A 21,524-nucleotide genomic window follows, 5' to 3' on the forward strand; every position below is an offset into this window, starting at 1 on the left:
TCCACTAGTGAAAAATACACAATAAGAAGCTGATTTCAAAGAAACTAATAACAACTGACTTATTTAGCACAGCTGTTTAGGACAGTAGAGGCCATTGTTAATTATGTACTTCAGCTCTGATGTAACACAGAGCTCAAAGTCCATAGTTTCAATAGATTTTAATTTCCCTTCAGTAGATTCTTCCATAAAGAATCCTCCCTAATATATGCAAATGTTTTATCTCAGATTAACAACATTTCAGGTGGGCTTTTCATCTATGCTATCCCTAAGTATGCACAAGCTGTGTTTGGGAAAAATAAAAATAAAAAACATCCACCTTTTCCTAGAACCGAAGACCAAATGCAGCACTGAGACTTGCAGCAAGCCCTCTGCATTGTGCTAGGTCAGGTAGTTAAAAAGCCAAAGGACTGATTAATGCTTTGCTTTGCAGTATTTGCAAACCACCAAGGTTAGAGCTGAATAGTAAATAGGAGTGTTTTCACATCCCTCTTTCTGATACTTCCTTGTTTTATTCATTGCATACCCAAATACTGTGAGGGCAAATATTTTTGAGTTGTTGATCACATCTAGTGTCATTGTGGAGCCATGGGCTAGAGAGAATTTACCCAGAACCAAGAAGGAGAAGAGACACAAAAGGGGTATTGTGTTTTAGTACTGCCCAGGGCCAGCTGCTCTCTGTGATGGTAAAGCAGAATGGAATATGAATTTGATTTCTGCAGCCAGGTGAGAAGAAAAATCACCTGCTGGTGGCTTTTGAGAACCAGCTTCCACAGATGCAGAAAGTCAGCATGTTTCTTAGCTCTAAAAGTGTGATGAATAGAGTCTCCAGGAATGTTTAGGAGTTTTATCACAGAAAAGACTGTATTGTTACTTCCTTTTTAGAGCAAATATTACTTTACTACACGTTATCAATTTACAGCAGAATTACCGGTTTTACACTATTTACTGTGCTGACAGCTATCAAATGAACATGTGTTTTACAGGAACCTTCTGATGCGGTGAATTCCCTTAGTTTGCGTGTTGACATTGGCCTTACAAATCCTGGCTCCAGCCCTGTCCTTGATATATATTCTCCAACATCTGTGGCCTACAGTGTAAGTATACAGCCTTACTAATGGAAAAGACACGGCTATACTTCTGTGCATAACATGTGCCCATGCCAAAATGCTACATACAAATAAAAACTGGTGTTCTAGTTAAGTGACTGGACTGAAAGCAGGCACTGGTACTTTTATACCTTGGAATTGCATGGGCTCTTAATGCTATTTGGAGAGCCTTTCTCATCAGCAAAATAACGATGTGCTTCCCCTCAAAGGTGTTTAAGACTACTGTGACTACGTAATTTTAAAGTAGAGCACTGTCATTCCGGATTATTTTTATTATTATTATTTGTTTTGTAGATTCCTTTCATTAAAGACTGTGGTGAAGATGAACTTTGCATCTGTGATCTTGTTCTGAAAGTCCAGCAGAAGGGAGATCACAGGTAAGAGCTGAATAAGTGGAATTGGTGGGGTCAGGTGTTTTCTTAGTTTTCATAGGTTGGTTTTTCTATAGGCTCTGGATGAATTTCTAGATTAGAGTATCTTTTTAGTCCAGCACCTACGTTTAGAATCATAGAATCAGCACAGAATCACAGAATAGTTTGGGTTGGAAGGGACCTTAAAGATCACCTAGCTCATTCTCCTCAGGGCTGCTTTCAGTGCATTCTCCACCCAGCCAGTATTTGTGCTTGGGATTGCTCCAACCCAGAGGCAGGACCTTGCACTTGGCCTCATTAAACTCCATGAAGTTTGCACAGGCCCAATTCTTCAGCCTGCCCAGGTCCCTCTGAATGGCATCCCTTCCCTCCTGTGTGTCACCTGCACCACACAGCTTGGTGTCATCGGCAGACTTGCTGAAGGTGCACTCAATCCCACTGTCTGTGTCACTGACAAAGGTGCTAAACAGCTCTGGTCCTAGTACTGATCCCTGAGGAACACTACTCGTCACTGGTCTTCACTTGGACATTGAGCCATTGGCTGCAACTCTTTGAGTGTGACCGTCCAGCCAATTCCTTACCCACCGAGTGGTCAATCCGTCAAATCCATGTCTCTTCAATTTAGAGACAAGGATATCGTGGGGGACAGTGTCAAATGCTTTGCAGAAGTCCAGGTAGATGATGTCAGTTGCTCTTCCTCTATCTATGGTACTTAGAAATAGCAGAAGGGAGGAAAAAAAATAGTAATAATAATTAGCATTTCTATCTAAATAATTAGTCAAGGAAAAAGAGGAGCAGTATGATAACAGATACAGAAGTAGGATTCTAGTCAGTGTAGACAAACCTGATTTTTGGTAGATTAGGGATGAGTAGCCGGTGAGGATTCGGAAGAGTCAGGTCTGGCTGTCTGCTGTCAGAAAAGGAAAAGTGCTGGGGGAGCAGCTGTGGCTGTTTTAGTCCCTCCTGCAAGGAGCAGAGGGGATCCTCTGCTGTGCTACTGGCTGTGCTACTGGGTATCAGAGATCAGCTCTTTGGGCAGCACATAATTCAGAACCATATATTTACACACATATATTTACAGTATGCAGAAAGACTGTTTTCTCCTGGAGCTGCCATATGACTCAGCCACCCATTCTCTGCCCACCTTCTCACCAGGATGGAAACCTTGAAAATTCAGCAAAGTGACTATGACTGTACAGAATCAAGGTCCCAAAATTTAAGATGACATTAATTCTGTTTGGTTTTAAAAAACACCATCACAGAGTTTCTCATGTCAAAGGGTTTAGAAAGCAGAAGCTTTATATGTATAGAACATAGGAAATGTCTTGCTGTGCTTGTTATTCTTTGTTGACTAGAGGCAACACAGTACAATACGTTCTCATGATCCACAGCTGTTCTGGTACCTCCGTTTACAACATTGATCTTTACCTTCCAACAGCAAACAGCAGTTCATTGTCAGCAGCAAAAACAAAAGACTAACATTCAATGTGAACTTGAGAAATAAAAGAGAAAATGCATATAATACCAGAATCCAGGCTACATTTTCAGACAACTTGTTTTTTGCTTCTTCGTCTTTACCGGTATGTGGTACTCATCTTCACTGTTTCTGTTACTGCCACTGATTTTTCCAGCTACTCAGGAAAACATTTTTTCTTTCTATTAGTGCCTGTCCCAGGAAAGGAGAATGTGTGTGCAAACCTCTCTCCCAATTTATTTTCTTGGCTACCAGAATTATTCCCTTCAGCATGTCAGTTTATATAGGTCAAGGAGAGACACTGCCAACTCAGCATAAAAGTTGGCAACCTGTTGATTTTGACCTCATCTCAGTATTTCAGTCATCTTTTCCTCACTTTAGGCCTTGACACCCACATCTGCTGATTGACTCCCAACAACATAGTTGAATGCAGTTGCTGTGCCACAGGGAATTCGTATCTGATAAATCAAGCATGCAGCATGGATGCACCTTTAAAGCACAGGCTTTAGATCTAGAAATAGTATTACTGCCAAAGCCATGCATTTCAGCTAGACAGTTAATCAGATTGAAATGATTGCTATACCAGAAACTCTTCTTATAATGAATTGTGTCTTAGAAAAGGAAAATAAAGGAATTTTACAGACTATTTTGGAGAGTGCAGTAAATCTTTAATCTGAATTGTTACTTCTAAACAATTCATGTAGGATGAAATCCAGACTTCAGTGGATTTCTGTTGTCAGGCTGCTACTGGAGAGGTGTCTGATAATACGAGGGGTGAAATCTAGAGCCATACTGAAGGGAGAGGAGGGATAGGAGCATTTATCACTGCCCAAGAGCTGTATTTTCATGAAGAGTGGACTGGCAGAAGTACTCCATGAAGTGCTGAGGTTGCTCCTCTACTTCCGTATCCTGTTACCCAACAAAATTACTCACACCACTCATGTCAAAAGACCACACCAGAGCTATGATTTTCTTCTGCTTTAGAAGTCCATTTGATTAGAATTCTTTCAGCCTGCAAGTGAAGATTTTGCCTCCCAAAATGTTTCTGTTTCAAAGGGGAGGATTTTTATTTTTATTTTTATTTTTATTTTTATTTTTATTTTTATTTTTATTTTTATTTTTATTTTTATTTTTATTTTTATTTTTATTTTTATTTTTATTTTTATTTTTATTTTTATTTCTTGTTGGAGTGTAAGTCGTGAATATAGTGTCTGGTATATGTCTACCATAAGTGTCTGGTAGGGATGTGTTTAACAAAAAACAGTGCATTTTAATTAATTCTTTTCAATGTTATAATAACTGGCTATGGTCTATGCGTCTGTCTTTCCTTTGATGTGAGATGATGACATGCAAAATTTTCTGCAAATTAATAAATAAACTTTTATGTATTGTAGACTTTCCTACAAAAAGTATGGTAGAGTTCTCTGCACACTAAATTCTACAGTGAGAGTAGTTAACTGTCTCTCAGGTCACGCAAATATGACTGTAAAATTTGTGTAGTATTGCTGTAAAAAGCATGGTAAGACAATACAGTAGGCAGCCTGTACTCTGGGCTGTATTCCTTCTTCCAAGTGCCACACAAAATTCTCACAAGATCATGAGAGCCCACTGCAAGGACACAGGACCAGTCCTTATCCCACCTTTCTCCTGCCTCACCCCTAGCCTTGCCTCTCTTTCCTACCTGTCTCATCTTTAGAAATTATTCCTGTAACACTTAGTTGTACTACCCCTTAATCTAACACAGGTCCTGTTGAAGATACGAATTGTGAATTTCCTGTCTTTTATCAAAAACTGGTATTAAGATGACTTTTCTTTTTCCTCTGCAGAGCGATGGGACTGAAGTCTCATGTCAGACAGGAACAACACAAACTACAGTCATTTGCCAAATAAGCTATCCAGTTTTCCGAACAGGACAACAGGTACAAATTTAAATAACCTTGAGTGATACTCCAAAGCGTAGTTGTTTTCCCCTATATCTGCATGTACTGGTGGTGAGCATTTTTAGATATGGCAGTTTTTAACTTCCCTTGGGTTTCAGAGGCACTAAAAGGAGCAAACTAAGGGCTAAACTTTTGTGACCAGCCTACTGGATTAAATAAAAAAAAAAGTTCTAAAACACATTTATTTCTACCCATGGATCCTCTGTAGCTCTGTAACTCTTGGAGAATGAAGGCTGGGGACTGAGAGCAGTCAGGCACTGTGCGTAGCCTCTTGGGAGCACAGCACAATTCCATCAGATGAGAGGGATGGCCCACACAGCCCTAGGATAGATCATATAAACTTTTTTTCATATATCCCATAAAATTTGGGGGTATCCCTGTTTTTGTGGATCTTAACCTCTTATTCCCCTGGGGCAAAAGAGAAATAGTCTTCCAGCCTCTAAAATAATCAATTGCAGCAATATGAAACTTGCCAGAGGTAATATAAGTATGATATTCTGCTAAACCAAAAAAATCAAAAAAATAAAAAAATAAAAATAAAAAGCTTGTTTATTCTGAATTTTTAATGGCTTTCATCGAAGTGAACCTGATGCAATGATTCAAATTAAAATGTAAATAAAAAGCTTGTGTAAGTGCTGGTGTTTAAGAATGTGACTGAAGCAATGCAAACACCTTTTGTTGCAGCTTGTAGCTAGTCATGTATCACTTGAAAGTGCTTATAGCTAATGTTTACAAAATGATGTCAATTTGTACATAAGAGAGAAAAAAGATTCTATAGTATTAGAGATTACTGAAATAGTACACAGAAATAGGAAAATTCAGTTACAGAGAAAAGTTCTAGATGTTTGCTCAGAGGAATAATTGTGTTGCTATTGCTAAGTGTTCTTGGTGTTCTTGTCTCTTCCACAGGTATCTTTTGATATTAGTTTTGATTTTAACCTGAAAAATCTTCAGAATATGGCAGTTCTAAGTTTTCGTGCCTTGAGGTAAAGTATATAATTTTATGGAAGCAAATTTTGTATTAATACAATATTTGTTCAAAATAATATTGTAACACCTGACTTAAATGTGTTTTGATGAACAGTGAAAGTAATGAAGAGCAAGAACAGGACAACCAGATCAGCTTATCAATTCCTTTGCGGTATGATGCAGAAATCCACTTCACAAGGTAAGTTGAATAATGGAAAAAGTAATTGTCATTTCCTTCAAAGACATTAGAATATAGTAACAGTCCTGAAAGACCACTGATAATATACTGAAACTTATTTTCATTTTGGAATTCATAAGAAATTTTTATATTGTCAACAATAGCAGAACTTCATGTTCTTCCAATAATCTTACACATAAAAATTTATAGAATATGTAGTATGAAATTAGGGATCCATGTTTACCGTCGTACAATTGTTACAGGTGATCAGATGCTCACATGGGTGGAATATGTATAAAACTCAAACACTGCCTATGGTTTTGATAATAAAATTAGTATATGCTATATCAGGATCAGTCTCTGGTTCTCAGATGTTACTGAAATTGGATCAAATCTGAAGTTAAACAGATCAAAACTGAACAAAACAAAACAAAACATTCCAGTTCAAATCCGTACCTCTCTCAGCAAAGAACATTAAGGAGAATGAGAGTTTCATGCCCTTGAAACTTCTTATCTTCAGCCCTTGAAATGTCCAGTGTTTTTGGATGTACTGAAATTAATAATTAATATGTTACAGTTCTAGACAAGAATAATTCCAGTTACAGTTTATCCAAAATTACAAATAAAACAAAATATCCAAATTACAAAATGATTTGACTCTTAGTTTAAGATAGAATATTTTACTTTCCATCAAAGAAAAAAATGTGTTCATCTTTTCTAATTGCTGGATTTGTAGGATAAGATATTTGGTTACATCTGATGCACTTAGTCCCCGTTAGTGGAAAAAAAGGCCTTTACCTCCCAAAGCATTCCAAAATTAACAAATGCAAAATGGTAGAAAACAAACAGCAATTGCTCAAACCATGACAGAAGAGTGAAAAAGAGGAAGCTATACAGAATTTAGGAAACAAACGTTCAAAGGCCACTGTAACCACAAGAACTAGCTCAGGTCGTGGCATGAATATGGACCCGCAGTACAGAAGCTGATTTTAATTTGCAGTAGCAGTTTCAAAATATTATCAGGCCCAGGATTCACCACAGTTGGGTGCACCAATTATAGTCTTGTAGAATTTTTCAGATTTTTTAAGTTGCTTAAATGCATGTATTTAGGTTAGTGATGCAAGTTCTTTCAACTAACTGGGAAAGTCACATGAGACATCAGCAGAAGAGATTTTTATTATTCCAGTTAGCAGCAGCGCAGAGACTACAGAAGCATCTGAGTAGGTGCCTATCACACCAACTTAAGTAGTAGTTCCTGAGGAATTTGAAAAAGTGCAAATTTAATCAGCAAATTTAATTTAACTGAGCACTAAGAACAGAAGCTCAGTGCTTCAGAAAAGACCAGGCAGAGAGCCTGTAAAAGAGTTACTCAAGATAAAATAGTGTTTCAAGTTCAGATGCATCTCCTGAAGTATGAGAAAATGCAATTTCATATGCAAGTCAGGGCATGAAGGAATCTCTAGAGTTGGAAAAAAGATTTTAGTTATTTTTGGTGATGAGCCAGCTTAAAGGAAGTACACATTAAGCCAATGCACAATTTTTAGTGCTTCCCTTGGAGATAGCTCATTTATACACCCTCTAACACTTAGGAAATATCTATCTGGAAATAGCTCCTTCCTGAGGCAGGTAATTTAGCAAATAACTAACTTTTTAATTTACAAGGGTTGAGAAAAAAAGTGTCAACTCATTGAAGATAGGCTTTTCTAGTGAAAAACCTCCTGATCTGGGTTTTCAGAGGTGGGAATCAGTCTTATCAGTGACTTCTGCAAGGACAAGGAAGCTGATACCATGTAAACTAGAAAGGCTGGATATTTGAGCAGTAAGGAAGCAGAAAAGGCTTCATGGGGGTTTTCCTAGCAGACCTTGTCAGAAGGGTCTTTGAGGAAAGGGCCCTTGGGAGGAAGCATGAAGAAATGAGAAGGATTCCTGAAACAGTATGGAAGAACACAACTGATCAGAAAACATCTCTTTGAGACTGCACACATTAGTTTGGGATTGTGTACACAGATGTTACCCAGATTAACTGGATACAGCTGCATTGCCAAACAGAATGGATCTGTGCTGTGTGCTACATGAACAGCTGATGTAAGGAGTCATGATAGCTCCTTGTTAACTCACTCGCTAGCTTTTCATGTTCAAAACTACTCAACTAAGCCTCCTGTAGGATGAAGACCAAAAAGATTATGGAGTGGTTCAGCAGTAGTAGGTGGTCACAAGGAGCATATGGATGCAATTAACTACACAGGGATGTTTTTGTTGTCTTTGAGCACACACTCACCTGGTTGAACCCCTCGAGCATCCACAGGCCCTCACAACCTGTTTTTCCATCTAACACTTGTAATTTCATGATACAGTGGGCTGTCAACCACCTTCACATTACTTTAGAAATTTTGAATGATAAAAACAATAGTAATAAAGAAAGTGGATGAGAGCAGACTGAGGGCTGTAAGGTATGTGGCATGCATACAAACAGGGTGCTGTGTGTTTCCACACCCAGGCAGTGAGGAAACAAACCCACTTGTAGCACAGGGCATTAGGGCCAAAAGTTGTAATTTCTGCCTGGGAGGGGAGCTTGCAGTAGGGTTCTAGATGCACTTGCCAAGCACGAGTTTGAACAGAACCTACATCTCATGCTGCCCTGCTGTCTTCATGTGCTCGGTTGGCTTTGGGCTTCAGTATAGTACTTCTTTTCTTAACTAAATTTTTAAAGTTCAAACAGCAGTACAAGTGACTGATTTTCCTGCAATTATAATTCTGACCTGATTCACAAACTTAGAACAAACCAAAGCACATTCAGTTACATATGTTTTCAAAGTAGCTGCCAAACTGAAATGTATTGTTTTATGGTTGTTAACTAGGCTTGCCAACATCAACTTCTATGAAGTATTCTCTGGTCATAACATTCCTTCCACTGTGAATAATTTTGAAGATATTGGCCCTGCATTCAACTTCTCAGTTAAGGTTAGTAAATGTTTCTGTTTCTGTTTTGAGAAGCTGCCTTACCTCCGCCTGCAGCTGGGTCCAAAAACGCAGTTGAAAAAAAATGCTTCTGATTTCACTATCTGATTTTGATGCTTTTGAATCAGTCAAATAGGGGAAGAAAATTGCAAATAGCAGGAGGGATAAATCCTTACAATCTTCATGAGGTCAAAAATGAAATTTGAACTTAAGTGGAATGGTGGAGGGATTGGTATTGCACTGTTTACATATTTGGAAGAGAGTTAATATTAACTTCAGGCCAGCTTACACTATTTGTTCACAGAGCTAATTTGTCTTCTGCTCACTTGATAAAGGAAAACAAGTCTTTGCAGGCTTGGACTTTGAAATTGGAAGTTTGGCAAGGGTTAAGTGCTCAAACAAGATGCAGGAACTAGCCAGATCACAGCATTTATTACACAGCTCAAAAAAAAAAAAAAAAAAAAAAAAAAAAGATACAAATATGCAACATGGAAGAAACTTTAATTATATTCCCTTTATATTCTTGTAACTGCTTTTGTAAAAGCCTGTTGGTTGTTGTAGAATATTTGCTTTTCAAAAAATACTTCATGCAGATAACAAGAGCTTTGCTAAGGAAACAGGTAAGGGCCTGAAGCTATAGAGTATGCTTTCCACTAGGGCATAATTTCATTGTTTGCCCCAGTAAATGTGACAATACAAAAACATTGATGCAAAATGAATCCAGTTCTTCCATAATCGTCTGTGATTTCTGATTTTCTTATTATACCAAATACTTTATGTGTATAAAAGTATTGCTAAATTAATTGTGAGCTATTTATTTTGCAGGTAGCAACAGGAGGAATTCCTGTGAAGATGGCAACTGTGAAAATCGTTCTTCCAGAGCTGACCAGCAAAGACAACCCATTGATGTACCTAACTGCAGTTGACACAGATCAGGTGAAGAACTGCACTATATAAGCTGATATGTTTGGGGGTTTTAACCAGCACCATTTACATCAGTTATTTCCTTCACAGTGTATCTGAGATTCAGATAATCCCTGCCATTTCTGTATGCCCCATGCCCCTTCCTACAAAGGGATGGGGGAGGACCACAACATCAACTGTACACCAGTCTATTCCTTAGCAGATGCCAATTATCTGTACAGTCCACAGCTGACTTTTCATATGACCCTGGAATTAGGTGGTTCTCCAAGATCCTGGGAAGACAATAGTGTAAAAATGGAATTTTTAGATCAGGACAAAACTTTCAATTTAGTCTAGGGGGGGGGAATTTATAAGAGTAGTTTAATTCTGATTAAAATACATAGTCTGTTAGATTTCAAAATCATCCAGTATTACATAATTCACAACCTATAATTTCACAGCCACCATGTCATCAGAAGTATATATTGTTATGATGACTATACATTTTGGAGTATGATGTCAACCATTTTATTTCCTGCCATCCCTTTCCTAGGCCAGAGGTGTTACTTGTCAAGCTCAGATAAATCCACTGCAAATAGGAAAAAGACCTTACTCTGCATCCTTCAAGAAAGAGAATTTCAGAGCTTTGAAAGAAATGGTGAGTACACGTCAGGTCTGCAGTACCACAGGACAGGGGTGCAGAGCTGATAATTACTGCTGTACCTGTGGGGATAGCTGTGGTGGCCATGGCGTTTTTCACTCACAGTGCAGGAGTGCCTCCTGTGGATATTCTCACACATACTGCATCTGTCTTAGAGAGAAGCAGCACTACATGTTCTTCACTGTGTGTAAGCACTCAATTTGCAGGCACAGAATAGTAAAATTTTAAACTGGATATTAAAGGACCTATTGTTACAGTGTGCTTTTTAACACATGCTGTTGTCTCTCCTTGCTGTTTTCCCTGGAAGAACTGTAAAAATGCAAAGTGCAGTACCATCACATGCAAACTGGAAGACCTTGTGCTGAAAGGAGAGTATTTTGTGAATATCTCCACCCGGATCTGGAATGGTACTTTTGCTGCTGTGAGTATCACCTGCTTCTTCATGAAGGAACCAATATCCAAGTATTTCCTAGTTCCTGGTATTTTTTAAAGTTCATTAAAGAGAACTTTCCAATCTAGAAAGATACTCTTTTATGTTATTGTGCTTTTACAGATTGAAAAGTTGAATAAAAAAGTGAGGCAGCATAACAGAACTGCAAATTTCAGTCCAGGACAAACTCTAAGAAAATACAGTGATAATACAGACCTTCATAGCTATAAAAACATTTTTTGCATCTGTTAAATTCATTTAAGGTGAACTAGAGTTTCCACAAAATTTGATGCAGGACAGCAGAGCAGAGTATAGTCATAGCCTGGAAAATAATGTTGCTTTTAGCTTTTGAATGTCATAGGCTACATAGTGATCATTTTAAGTCACATCAAAATACGAAAAACCTATTGGTGCTGCCAGTTATATTTGTTAGAGAAGGTGTGGATTTTTATTTTAAATTGACTTTTTGTTTTTATCAGAGTTGGTGTCAAGGAAACATTCCTTGCTTAAAGAGCTAGAGGATGCTTAAAAATATGCATCAATAAAACCTTGACTTTGCCATTTTAAATCATAATGTGTCCTCCAGAATATAAATCATCTTGAATCACCAGACTTCTGAAATGAGACTATGTTGGCTCCTCAGCTAGGCAACCAACCAAACTGTCCTAGGCTTGCACAGAGCATCAGGAACATGACGCAGTCTCATTAGTCTGTCTGGCGAGTCTGATGGCAGGTATTGACATTGAACAGCAGGATTGTTGTCAGCTTCATCTTTCAGCTCTTAAAGGAAAAGGTCAGGTTGATAATGTAGTATACTTATGCAAGTGTGTGAAGAAAAGCATCTGCCTGTCTTTAAAGATGGTGTTTTTCAAGTCAGCTGGGTCAAGAACATTTGTTAGTGCTGATAGATATGCAGAAGGTGGAGGCCTGAGTAAAAGGTTGCTACCCTCACAAGACAGTGCATGGAAACAATTTGTTTTCCACTGGGAGATGGGAAGGGAAGACTGAATGTTCTAGTTTTCCTCTCATCTTCCGTTTTGTTTTCTATTTTGTTTTCTGTTTGATTGTCAGTGCAAATACCCTTACAAGCACTCAATGATGCACATCATAGCCTTGTTATTTAGTGGTTATCAATCATTGCCTAAAGAGAAGGCAGCAGATCTGCTGATACCTGCTAATCAAAGCAAAGAAAGATGTGTTTAGGAATCAGCAAGGTGCTTTGAATTACTCATAGGCAGGTTTCTACATATCTAGGAATGCAGGACAGACTACTTGTGCAGGTAGCGGTAACCTGCACAGTCAGTTCAATGCCTTGGTAGCTCATGTTCCCTCTGTCAAGTCCACCATGCCTGGTCCTGCCAGTGGCTGTAGGCTTTTTAGAACCAACTGCAGATATATGGCTGCAGAGGCAAAATGACAAAGCACTCACTGCTTCTAGAATGGCTGGCTAGTGCTCCCATAACCTGAATCTGTTCTCAGCGGTCCTGTGGGAATCAGGAATCGCCAAGCCTAAGGCATGGGTTTAAGAGCAACACTGAAATGGCAGAATAAGCACAGCCATGCTCCTCTGCCTCTGGATACATTTGCAGAGGAAGTGATATCTGGCATAAAGTCTCGTTTCAATTGGGAATTGGCCTAGATTTTTGTTGTCTTTGTTTAAGCTGAGGGCATGATGTCAGAGTTTGACTAGTGGAGAGGAACAAGCCATGGTAGGAAAAAATAAATGAGGAAAAACAGAGAAGCATTGGATAGAGGTGAGGGGGAAAAGAAGGGAAAGAACATCCAATTTCCATTTCTTTCAAAGGCCAGAGAGATTTCTCCCTTTCTCACCATTGTATTTTTCCCTATCTCTTCTCAGCTAGCAGAAGCCACAGATTTGAAATTACTATAAAAATGGGTATATAATCCAATTCTTCTATTTTGTTTGAACTATTTGTTAAAGAGGAAAAGTTAATAAAAATAGCAAAATTAAGTCTGTATTACTGATACATAATTACTTCCATATGCACTTTATCTTGGGACAAATAAAAAGAAATAGCATTTTAATTTTCTTAATACTGTGAATTTCTTCTGGTTCTGAAGACTTCATTTCAAAACAAGATAATTACTTTAGGATGTCTATATTCTAATGAGTTGTCCTGTAACAGAGCTTTACAGTTGTTTTTTTCTTAATCTTCTCTTTCAGTCAACTTTCCAGACATTGCAACTCTCTGCAGAGGCAGAAATCAATACACATAACACTGATTTATTTATAATTGGAGAGAATACCCTAACTGTAAGTGAAGTATAAGTAGACTTTTTCAATCTCTCTTTTCTTGAATTAAACTGATAACATGTAATTTTCAGTGTCATTTAGCAATACATAGCAAATTACAAGCTCTGATGACATCTGAGTATGTTGAACTAATGTATCCTTTTGGTTATATACAAACTCCCTTAAGTTACTAAAATGTTTTAATTTCAGCTGACTGCTATATAAACAAGACAGTTAAAACCTGCAGATTTTAAATAGATAGTAGAACTATCAGCAAAACTCAGCTGAAAAGTTCTGAAACTCATTCAGTTTTCTGTGCATGAAAAGATCAAAATTTGGACTTCTTTCTCCAACAGAATTAATTGCTGTAGATATATGAGCTCTGGGAAACATTCTAGCAAATCTGGTTTATAGTCTTCTGTTAAGTGTATTTAGTTTGATCTTTGTAGACAGGTGTTTTGCACAGCTCTCCAGCAAGTATGCTTAATCTCATTTGTGAAAGACTGAGGAGCATTTTTGCATACGGAATGGCTGCATATGGACAATATGGACACAGCTAATCTTACGAAAAGTCACCAAACTACCACTTTGCTAGTTTACAATCCTTTTCCCAGGGATAAGTGCTTAAGAATACATTTTCACTGGGCTGTTGTAATAATAACAATATTGTTCTCCTTGTTCTCCTGACTTATCTAGAAAGTGACACTCTTCCATTTGCAAGACTAAGTTTAGGTTTATTTTTACAGGAGTTACCAGCCTCTTTCACCCATAAAAAATAACCAAGTCCTTTGAAGATCAAAGTACAAATTAGTAAGGGAGTCTGTGAGAGTATGTAGTATAGTCCATTCACAGGCAGTGGAAAATTCAGTTAAATGTGTACCAAGACAGTTACTGACCAGCTGATCTGAATGTGGAAATAAGACTATATTCCAGTACTATTTTTTCAGTATTTTCTCATGGAGAAATTTTATTTATATTTTTATTTTATTATTATAAGGAACCTCTAAACAGACCCTTTTCTATCGTAGGAAACCTACAAACCCTGAAGAAGGAAAGGAAATAGATGCATAGGCCTGGAACTAATGCCATTTTTTTTGTAGAAAAATTACACACCTGTATTTGAAGTCTGCTGAGTGTCTCTGTTTTGTGACATGATACTGCTTCTGCTAGGATATGATACTCATTAACATACAATACAAATATTCCACTTATGGTACAGATTTTTTAGATAGCTCACTGTGTATTTTTCCTTGGTTGGACCATGATACTACCAAATTGACCATGATACTACCAAATTTACATTTCCAGTATTGCTCTTGGTGATTCCAGGAGCACCAGAATTCAACTATTCAAATTACTCTTACTTAAGTTAGTTGACAAATAATAGGTAGTTCCTCAGCCAGCCATTAAAACACCAGTTGGACTTGATGATCTGAGAGGTCTTTTCCAACCTAAAGGATTCTATGATCTGCAACTGGGACTTCTACAGCTCTGAGGCAGTGGCTGAGCAGACCCTGAAAGTAATCCACAGGGTTCCTAAGAAACACAACGTGTTTTAGTGAAGTTTACAGTCTCATTCTTACTGGACAGCCTCTTGCCCTGTGAAGACTCTTGGCGAATATGCCAGCTGACAAATGGCAGAGTACCATACACTCTCCCTAGGGCAGTTTCCTTTGCCACTCCAGAGATGGAGCAAGTACCCAGCACTGCACGCAGTGCTTGGGAGCACAGAGTGGTACCCACTTTTTGCCCTTTCACACTTACTTGGAATGGGACAGTGCAGTATCAATCTGAGTTTATTTCCTACTTACATTGCTATTTTAGACAAGCAACTGAGGTCGTGGGATTAATCCATCTTAGTAACTACATTAGATATCCACACAAGAGTTAGTACTCCTATAAACCCTAATCAATAGAAAGAATAGGTATTTTTGAGATGCCATTCATCTCAAAGGTGCTGCTAAAAATCAGAAGATGAATTGTGCCCTAAAAAAAGGCCATCCTTCTCCATTGGAGGCCAAGGGCTAACTTGTAGGTAGACACAGTGTTAGATGAGGTGAATTCCAGCCACTGTGTCTTACTGACCGCAGTTGGACTTTAAGGAAGACATTTGTTCTTAGGCATAGATTTACCATTCCAGTAGTGCCACTTCCCTGTTAATCTAATACAGAAAGCATTACTAGGCAGGCTGCACATAGAAATTACACTGTGTTTTTTTGTGTTTTTTTTTTTTTTTAATTTGGATGAGCTGGATTGCCATGTAGTCAAATAAATTAATGTGATTCTAGGTGGGGAAGCTGCTTGATATTTGTGCGTAAAAGCTTTCAGTTTTTTTCCAATTTGGGAAAGACTGCCAGCTGGAGGACATAACATTAACCTGCTACAATCATCATTACAGCTATTCTGTTAGAAAATACCTAAAGCCAGCCTGCCTCAGTGAAATGAATACATATAGCCACACCTAACACAACATTAGAGCCTTCCAGCAGAAATGACTTAAATCACCGAGATGTCAGTTCAGTGCAAGTTTCCCAGAAAGTTTAGGATTAAATTACAACAGACAAATGCACTGAGCAAGCAACCCGAAGAAAGTAAACCAACATGACTTCTTTTATCATGTTTCAGGAAAGAAAAAAAAAAATCTTCATGCTAAATGCATGTAATTCCAAGCTTAAATCCAAAGATTTGACAGTTCATAAATATTAGAGCAATATCTCCCTGAGCAACTGTGTTAGATGTAACTATACAGTTGGTTATACTCAATGTAACTAGATACAGTATCACCTGAAAATGAATTTACAGACACTATGCTGTTCTGTGAGCTCTCTGGTATTGGTCAGGAAGCACAGGTGTGCTAGAAGCACTCCTGTTTGACCCATACATCTTACTGCAAATTCATAAAATTAACTCAGGAGAACACAGATTAATACGAGAAGACTAGCAAGCTGTTTTGTGGTTTCCAGGAAGGCAGGAACAGCAGACAAAGGAGACTGAGGTGGTACTGCCAGGCAGGAGGGAAGAAATTTGAGCAGCCACAGTGACTGCATGGTGGTGTCTGGCCTCTGATTAGTATTGCCTCCTACGGTTGCCCACCACAAATAATGGACTCTGTAAACACTCAGCTGGAAGTAGCTCTTCTCTAGCTGATGCAGCAGAACTGTCTGTTCTGAGCAGATGGGGCAAGGCTATTCCCAGCCTGCACTGAAGAATCTGTGTTTTACCTAGTGGTAGGGTGTCCATGTATTGTGGGGACAACTGTGAAAGAACTCTTTCCTGGAAAGGCAGAAAGCTGAAAGGAAGAGATTGCTTCTCTGCCTGTTGTGTATAGCCAAGACTGATGAGGGTCCCTAATGGTTAAATGGCACTGCCCTGTGCTACTGTGGTGAAAGCAGGTGTTTATGAACACCAGTGAAAGGTTTGCAGTTCCCTGGCATGTTCCAGTCATTGATCCTGGAATGCATGCAGCACAGCTATTCTTGATAAGTATTTGGTTTACAAATCCTACTTAACGTGCAGTTAACATTAACCCTTAATGCATAATCTCTCTGCTTTTAGATCCCAGTTACAATAATGAAGCCAGATGAGAAAGCTGAGATACCCATTGGTGTTGTGATTGGCAGTATATTGGCTGGGCTCCTCTTGCTGTTAATACTGGTTGCTGTTTTATGGAAAGTAAGTAGGTGTTTATATCTTTAAAAAGAAAAGCAGAAAGGGATAAATACATTTGGGCTATTTTCTTTGGAATCTCGATTCTGCTGAACAAAACTGCACACACAGTTCGGTAGTAAGAATAACATTGCATTGGCATTGCACACTTGATGGGAGCATTTAGAAATGCTTTTAAAATCAAAATTCTGAAGTGAGTCACCATAGAAATTAGCAACATGAAATGATAAATGGGCTGCCAATGGCACAAAATGAGGGCAGCAGCATTTTTGTCTTTTAACGCTGCCTGTCTACCTCCACAATTCACCAACTGGACTCTGAACTCTCATGTTTTGAGTGGGCAAGGATGGGAAACATGAGCAAGGAGAGGACATATGCTGGACAGACAAAAAAAGAGAAGGGTGAGAGCAAAAAGTGATTTACAAAGGGTATCTAGATAAGGGGGAGGGAAAAGTTTTTGTGTGTGCCAGAGCATTGGCTCTTGAAGTCCTGGCACACCAAGGAAGCTTAGAGATCCCTGTACCTTGGCAGGGAGACAACTGGCTACTCAGCACTGCTGTTTTGGCATTTGTGGTACCAGGCAGAAGTTTAAGGTCCAGCTCCTTTCACTTTACAGTTAGGAATCATTTACAAATCAAACACTGAATGTGTGCACATGCATGCATCATGCACTTCTACCATAGTACCATTTAGATTAACTAGGAAATATAACTGTTGATGACTGATTGTGACCGTGTTATTTTAATACTTCTCACAGGTTGGCTTCTTCAAGAGACAGTATGAAAAAATGACACAGGATATAGAAGATATTGATGAAATTACAGAACTCACAAAGGACAAAGACTGAAGATGAGGAGTTACCTGTGTAAAGAGAGGAGATCTGAGCCACCAACAGAAGTTGTGATACAATCAGTTCTTCAGCTAGAGTGCCTTAAAGCTTAATAACATTTAAACATTTTTAATTAAAGTGTCTTTTTTATAGATGAAAATATTTTACAGATTCTACTCTATTATGAGAGTAACTGCAGGACAGTTTGTTTGTTTTTTCAAAAAATGATTTATAGTGCCTTTTCTTGTATATTTTTGCTTTTCAAACAAACTTAGCCTTTAGAACTGGCAGGTCCGGAGTTTACAGTAACATGTTGTGCCAGCAACACTTCTGATCCACTGCAGAGTGAAACACAGCAATTTATTTCAGATTATTGTGGAACAGCATCAGTTCGTAATTCAGTTGACAAATACCATATGTGTAAAGGACACTTTCTATTAAGTTGATGATGAATGTGTGGTGAATACCACTTCCAGACTGGGAGAAGAAAACTCATTTTTTCATTGACTAGCTCCATCCTTATTGTTTTAGAGAAATGATTTGCACCAGCAAACCTTTGTCTTTATTATTCTATGAAGTGGGAACTGTGTATGAAGATGTCTGTGTGTGCTATAGAACAAATGGACAGGCATACTGTTCCAAAATACCACCAAATTCCTTGCACTATGGTCACAAAATACTGAAGTACACTGTGGGGTTTTTTTGGAAAATATTGCCAAATGATACATATAACTGCATTCTGCATACTGTCTCTGAGAAGAAAATATGAATTTCATAACCACTTACACCGTGTTCTCTGCCATATTATGACTTTTTTCAAATATCAACTAGAGGAGCACTACCAATCCTGTTACACTGGGCTTTACACGCACAGTCACTCTGACATCAGTTTGGCTTTTGACATAAGTAGGGAAGAGACTCAAGATCTTGCCTTTATTTCTGTACTAGAAGATTTTGCAAGACCAAGAGCATGAAGTGAATTAAAGGGGATAATGACTGAGGAACTATGCACTTGTTAGGACAGAAGACAGAGAAGACCTAAGCTCTATAAACTGTGTACTGCACTTTTTTTTTTTTTAGCATCTCAGTGCCCTCCAAGAGACCAAAGTTCAGTATGACCTTCTTACCTGTCATGTTTTATTTGGTCCCACATCTTCGTGTCTTGAAGAAGCTAACTTATACTTTGTACAGTAAAGTACTGTAGTGCTCTGAATGAACTCTGAGCGCACATGGTTGACTTCGTGTAAGTTACACACATCAAATTTATCACATTGTGGCCGTTTTTAATGAAAGCTCGGTCTCACAGAATCCTATGCTGTAAGACTGGTTAACAATCAGGGGATTTGGCCTTTTGTCTGCCTTTCACTCTGGCAATTATACATATGTTCAGTGGTGAGACAAGATGCGTGTGTTGTCTTTTTATGGATGCTGCCATGCAAGTAAGATTGTTTCTGACTCAAGGTGATTTACTTGAAGAGTAAAACATTTAACTATGTCTAACTGACTCAGAACCCGAAGTCATGTTTTCATTCCCCCAAACCTAGTTTGTCAGTATGACTAGGCACCTTTCAAATTATTTTCTGAGGGACTTTTCAAAAATTAGATGTGCTCATATTTGAAAGTTTCATTCAGTCTTTTTTAATCACTCATGGGCCAACCAGTCTCTGGCAAATAACAGCTTCATTTGCAGTGACAGCTGCATTGTGCTCAGTATAATTTTGTGTTGTGGGTTTATTTTGTATCTATGAAAGGTTACACATTTTGAGGTGTGTTTTTTGTTGTTGTTTGGTTTTGTTTTTTGACATTCTGAAAAATAATCTGGATTCTGATCTTAACTGTCAAATAAGATTTTTGCCATCAACTGATTTTATGAACAAAACAATTGTTTAACAAGTTAAAAAAAATGTAGCCATTATTTTATAGATCTAAAGAATAAGGTCCTGACCTATAGTTATGAACGCTGCAGGCAAATGCCCTAAAAATTCAGATAAAAATTTGTCTGCCTCAATTTTTGCATAAACTTGTGAGAAAGAAAACAATATCCCACACCTATATGTATGAGAAACTCCTGCCTAACTAGGGTCATTGCAGTCCAGGCCAGAGGGTGAATTTCACAATGGAGCAGACTGTAACATCTTTCATTTCTGTTTCTGCTTGCACCACAAATGATTTAGGCAGTCACTAGACTTCCTTCTTCCACCTTAGGTGGCAAGTACAGGTGAGTAGCAGACACCCAACTTCTTGGGTATTTAACAGTTTATCAGCTGGGCAGCAATGATTCAATTCACTAGTCTACTCTGGGTTTTATTTTGCCCCAGACAACAGGATTCCCCCTCAGTCCTGGAAGTAAGACTTCTCCCAAAATAAAGGGAAGGCAATGCATAAGGTTTTGTATCTTAACCACTTCAAGTTACTAGTTTCATTTTTCTTTTAAGATTAATACTTACATGGCTAGTTCACAGTTTTTGTAATGGGTGAGTTTACTGCACTTTTAAGTTGGCACAGCCACAAATAATGCTGGAAATATTATGTATATTTTGTACTTTTTTTTTTTTTGTTTGTTTGTTTGTTTGTTTTTGTTTTTGTTTTGTTTTGTTTTTTTTGTTTTGTTTGTTTGTTTTGTTTGTTAGTTTTACTTTTTTAAAACAGCATGTTACAGATGAAATAATATTCTGAAATGCTGGGCTTCAGCAAACGCTTCTGTTTGTGCTTGCAGGAAGACAAGTCAGGAATACCTTCAACAATTTCAAGTTATATCTGATTCTGGTCCTGAATCTAGTTGCTGACTTCTTGAAGTACTAGATTCAAGTCTAAACTCAAAGTTACATTTAGATTTGTGAACAAGAGAGTTTATAAGCAAACTGACTTCTGAAAGCTAGCATGTAAGCTCTATGGGAGCAGGGACTGTATCTCTGTGGTGCCTACCTGAGGGCCTAACAGCATTACTACAATAAAAACAAGAATACTGCTGAACACAGACTCATTTATTTTTAAACAGCACCCCGAAGAAAACAAATGCTACTGAAAAAGCACTGTATAAAATGGGGCCAAATATGTCATTGTTCCAGTAGCACATAGCAAAAACCCTAAGGGGATGACACTGCTACAAAGAAGCTGCATTTAAAATCTTTCAGGTTATAGTCATGAGTATTACACTACCAGTAATGTAAATAGTACTACTTGTCAGCTCACATTAGTGCAAAATAACTGCATTTGGATAGCTCTGATTGCAGCTACAGTGGCGATAAACCTTACCAGGACCAGACCTCCCTATACACATCCAGTTATCTTCACTGCAATCTAAAATTACATTGTTTTCTGCCAGTCTCATCTCTTGCATTTATATGCTTTATGGCTACATGCTAAAAATTCCACAGTATCAAATCAGTGGCTAGCTAATGTGACATCCATCTACAAGGGCCAGAAGGAGAATCTGGGAAACAACAGGCCTGTCAGTCTGACCTTGGGGCCAGGGAAGCTCATGGAGCAGATTATCTTGAGTGCCATCATGCAGCACATAGAGGAAAATGAGGTGATCAGGCCCAGTCAGCATGGGTTTACCAAAGATAGGTCCTGCCTGACTGACCTGATCTCCTTCTATGACAAGGTGACACACTTAGTGGACATGGGAAAGGCTGTGGATGTCATCTACCTAGACTTCAGCAAGGCTTTTGACACCACTTCCCACAGCATTCTCCTCAAGAAGCTGGCTGCTCAAGGCTTGGATGTGTGTATGCTCCACTGGATTAAAAACTGGCTGGGTGACCGGGCCAAAGAGTTGTCCT

General features: G+C 38.3%; 1 protein-coding gene and 1 long non-coding RNA gene across 3 annotated transcripts in view; one reads left to right on the forward strand and one right to left on the reverse strand.

The window, feature by feature from the left end:
- Positions 1 to 20,712, forward strand: part of ITGA2 (integrin subunit alpha 2) — a 70,697-nt gene extending 49,985 nt beyond the window's left edge. For both annotated transcript variants that reach the window (XM_084503802.1, XM_084503803.1), the window contains 13 exons: positions 984 to 1,094; positions 1,401 to 1,483; positions 2,916 to 3,057; positions 4,778 to 4,870; positions 5,801 to 5,877; positions 5,976 to 6,059; positions 8,897 to 8,999; positions 9,822 to 9,932; positions 10,453 to 10,557; positions 10,868 to 10,981; positions 13,176 to 13,265; positions 16,800 to 16,916; positions 17,668 to 20,712. In XM_084503802.1, coding sequence (XP_084359928.1) covers positions 984 to 1,094; positions 1,401 to 1,483; positions 2,916 to 3,057; positions 4,778 to 4,870; positions 5,801 to 5,877; positions 5,976 to 6,059; positions 8,897 to 8,999; positions 9,822 to 9,932; positions 10,453 to 10,557; positions 10,868 to 10,981; positions 13,176 to 13,265; positions 16,800 to 16,916; positions 17,668 to 17,757 — 1,320 coding nt within the window. In that variant the 3' untranslated portion in view covers positions 17,758 to 20,712. The remainder of the gene's footprint in view (positions 1 to 983; positions 1,095 to 1,400; positions 1,484 to 2,915; positions 3,058 to 4,777; positions 4,871 to 5,800; positions 5,878 to 5,975; positions 6,060 to 8,896; positions 9,000 to 9,821; positions 9,933 to 10,452; positions 10,558 to 10,867; positions 10,982 to 13,175; positions 13,266 to 16,799; positions 16,917 to 17,667) is intronic.
- Positions 1,491 to 9,167, reverse strand: LOC311426950. Its single transcript, XR_014687137.1, has 3 exons — positions 9,042 to 9,167; positions 6,495 to 6,588; positions 1,491 to 2,188 (listed from the first exon to the last, which is right to left on the reverse strand). It is a non-coding gene; the product is annotated as an uncharacterized lncRNA (long non-coding RNA).
- Positions 20,713 to 21,524: the final 812 nt, after the last annotated feature.

This window comes from Aythya ferina, assembly GCF_964211825.1.
Source record: "Aythya ferina genome assembly, chromosome: Z".
Classification (NCBI taxonomy): Eukaryota; Metazoa; Chordata; class Aves; order Anseriformes; family Anatidae; genus Aythya; species Aythya ferina.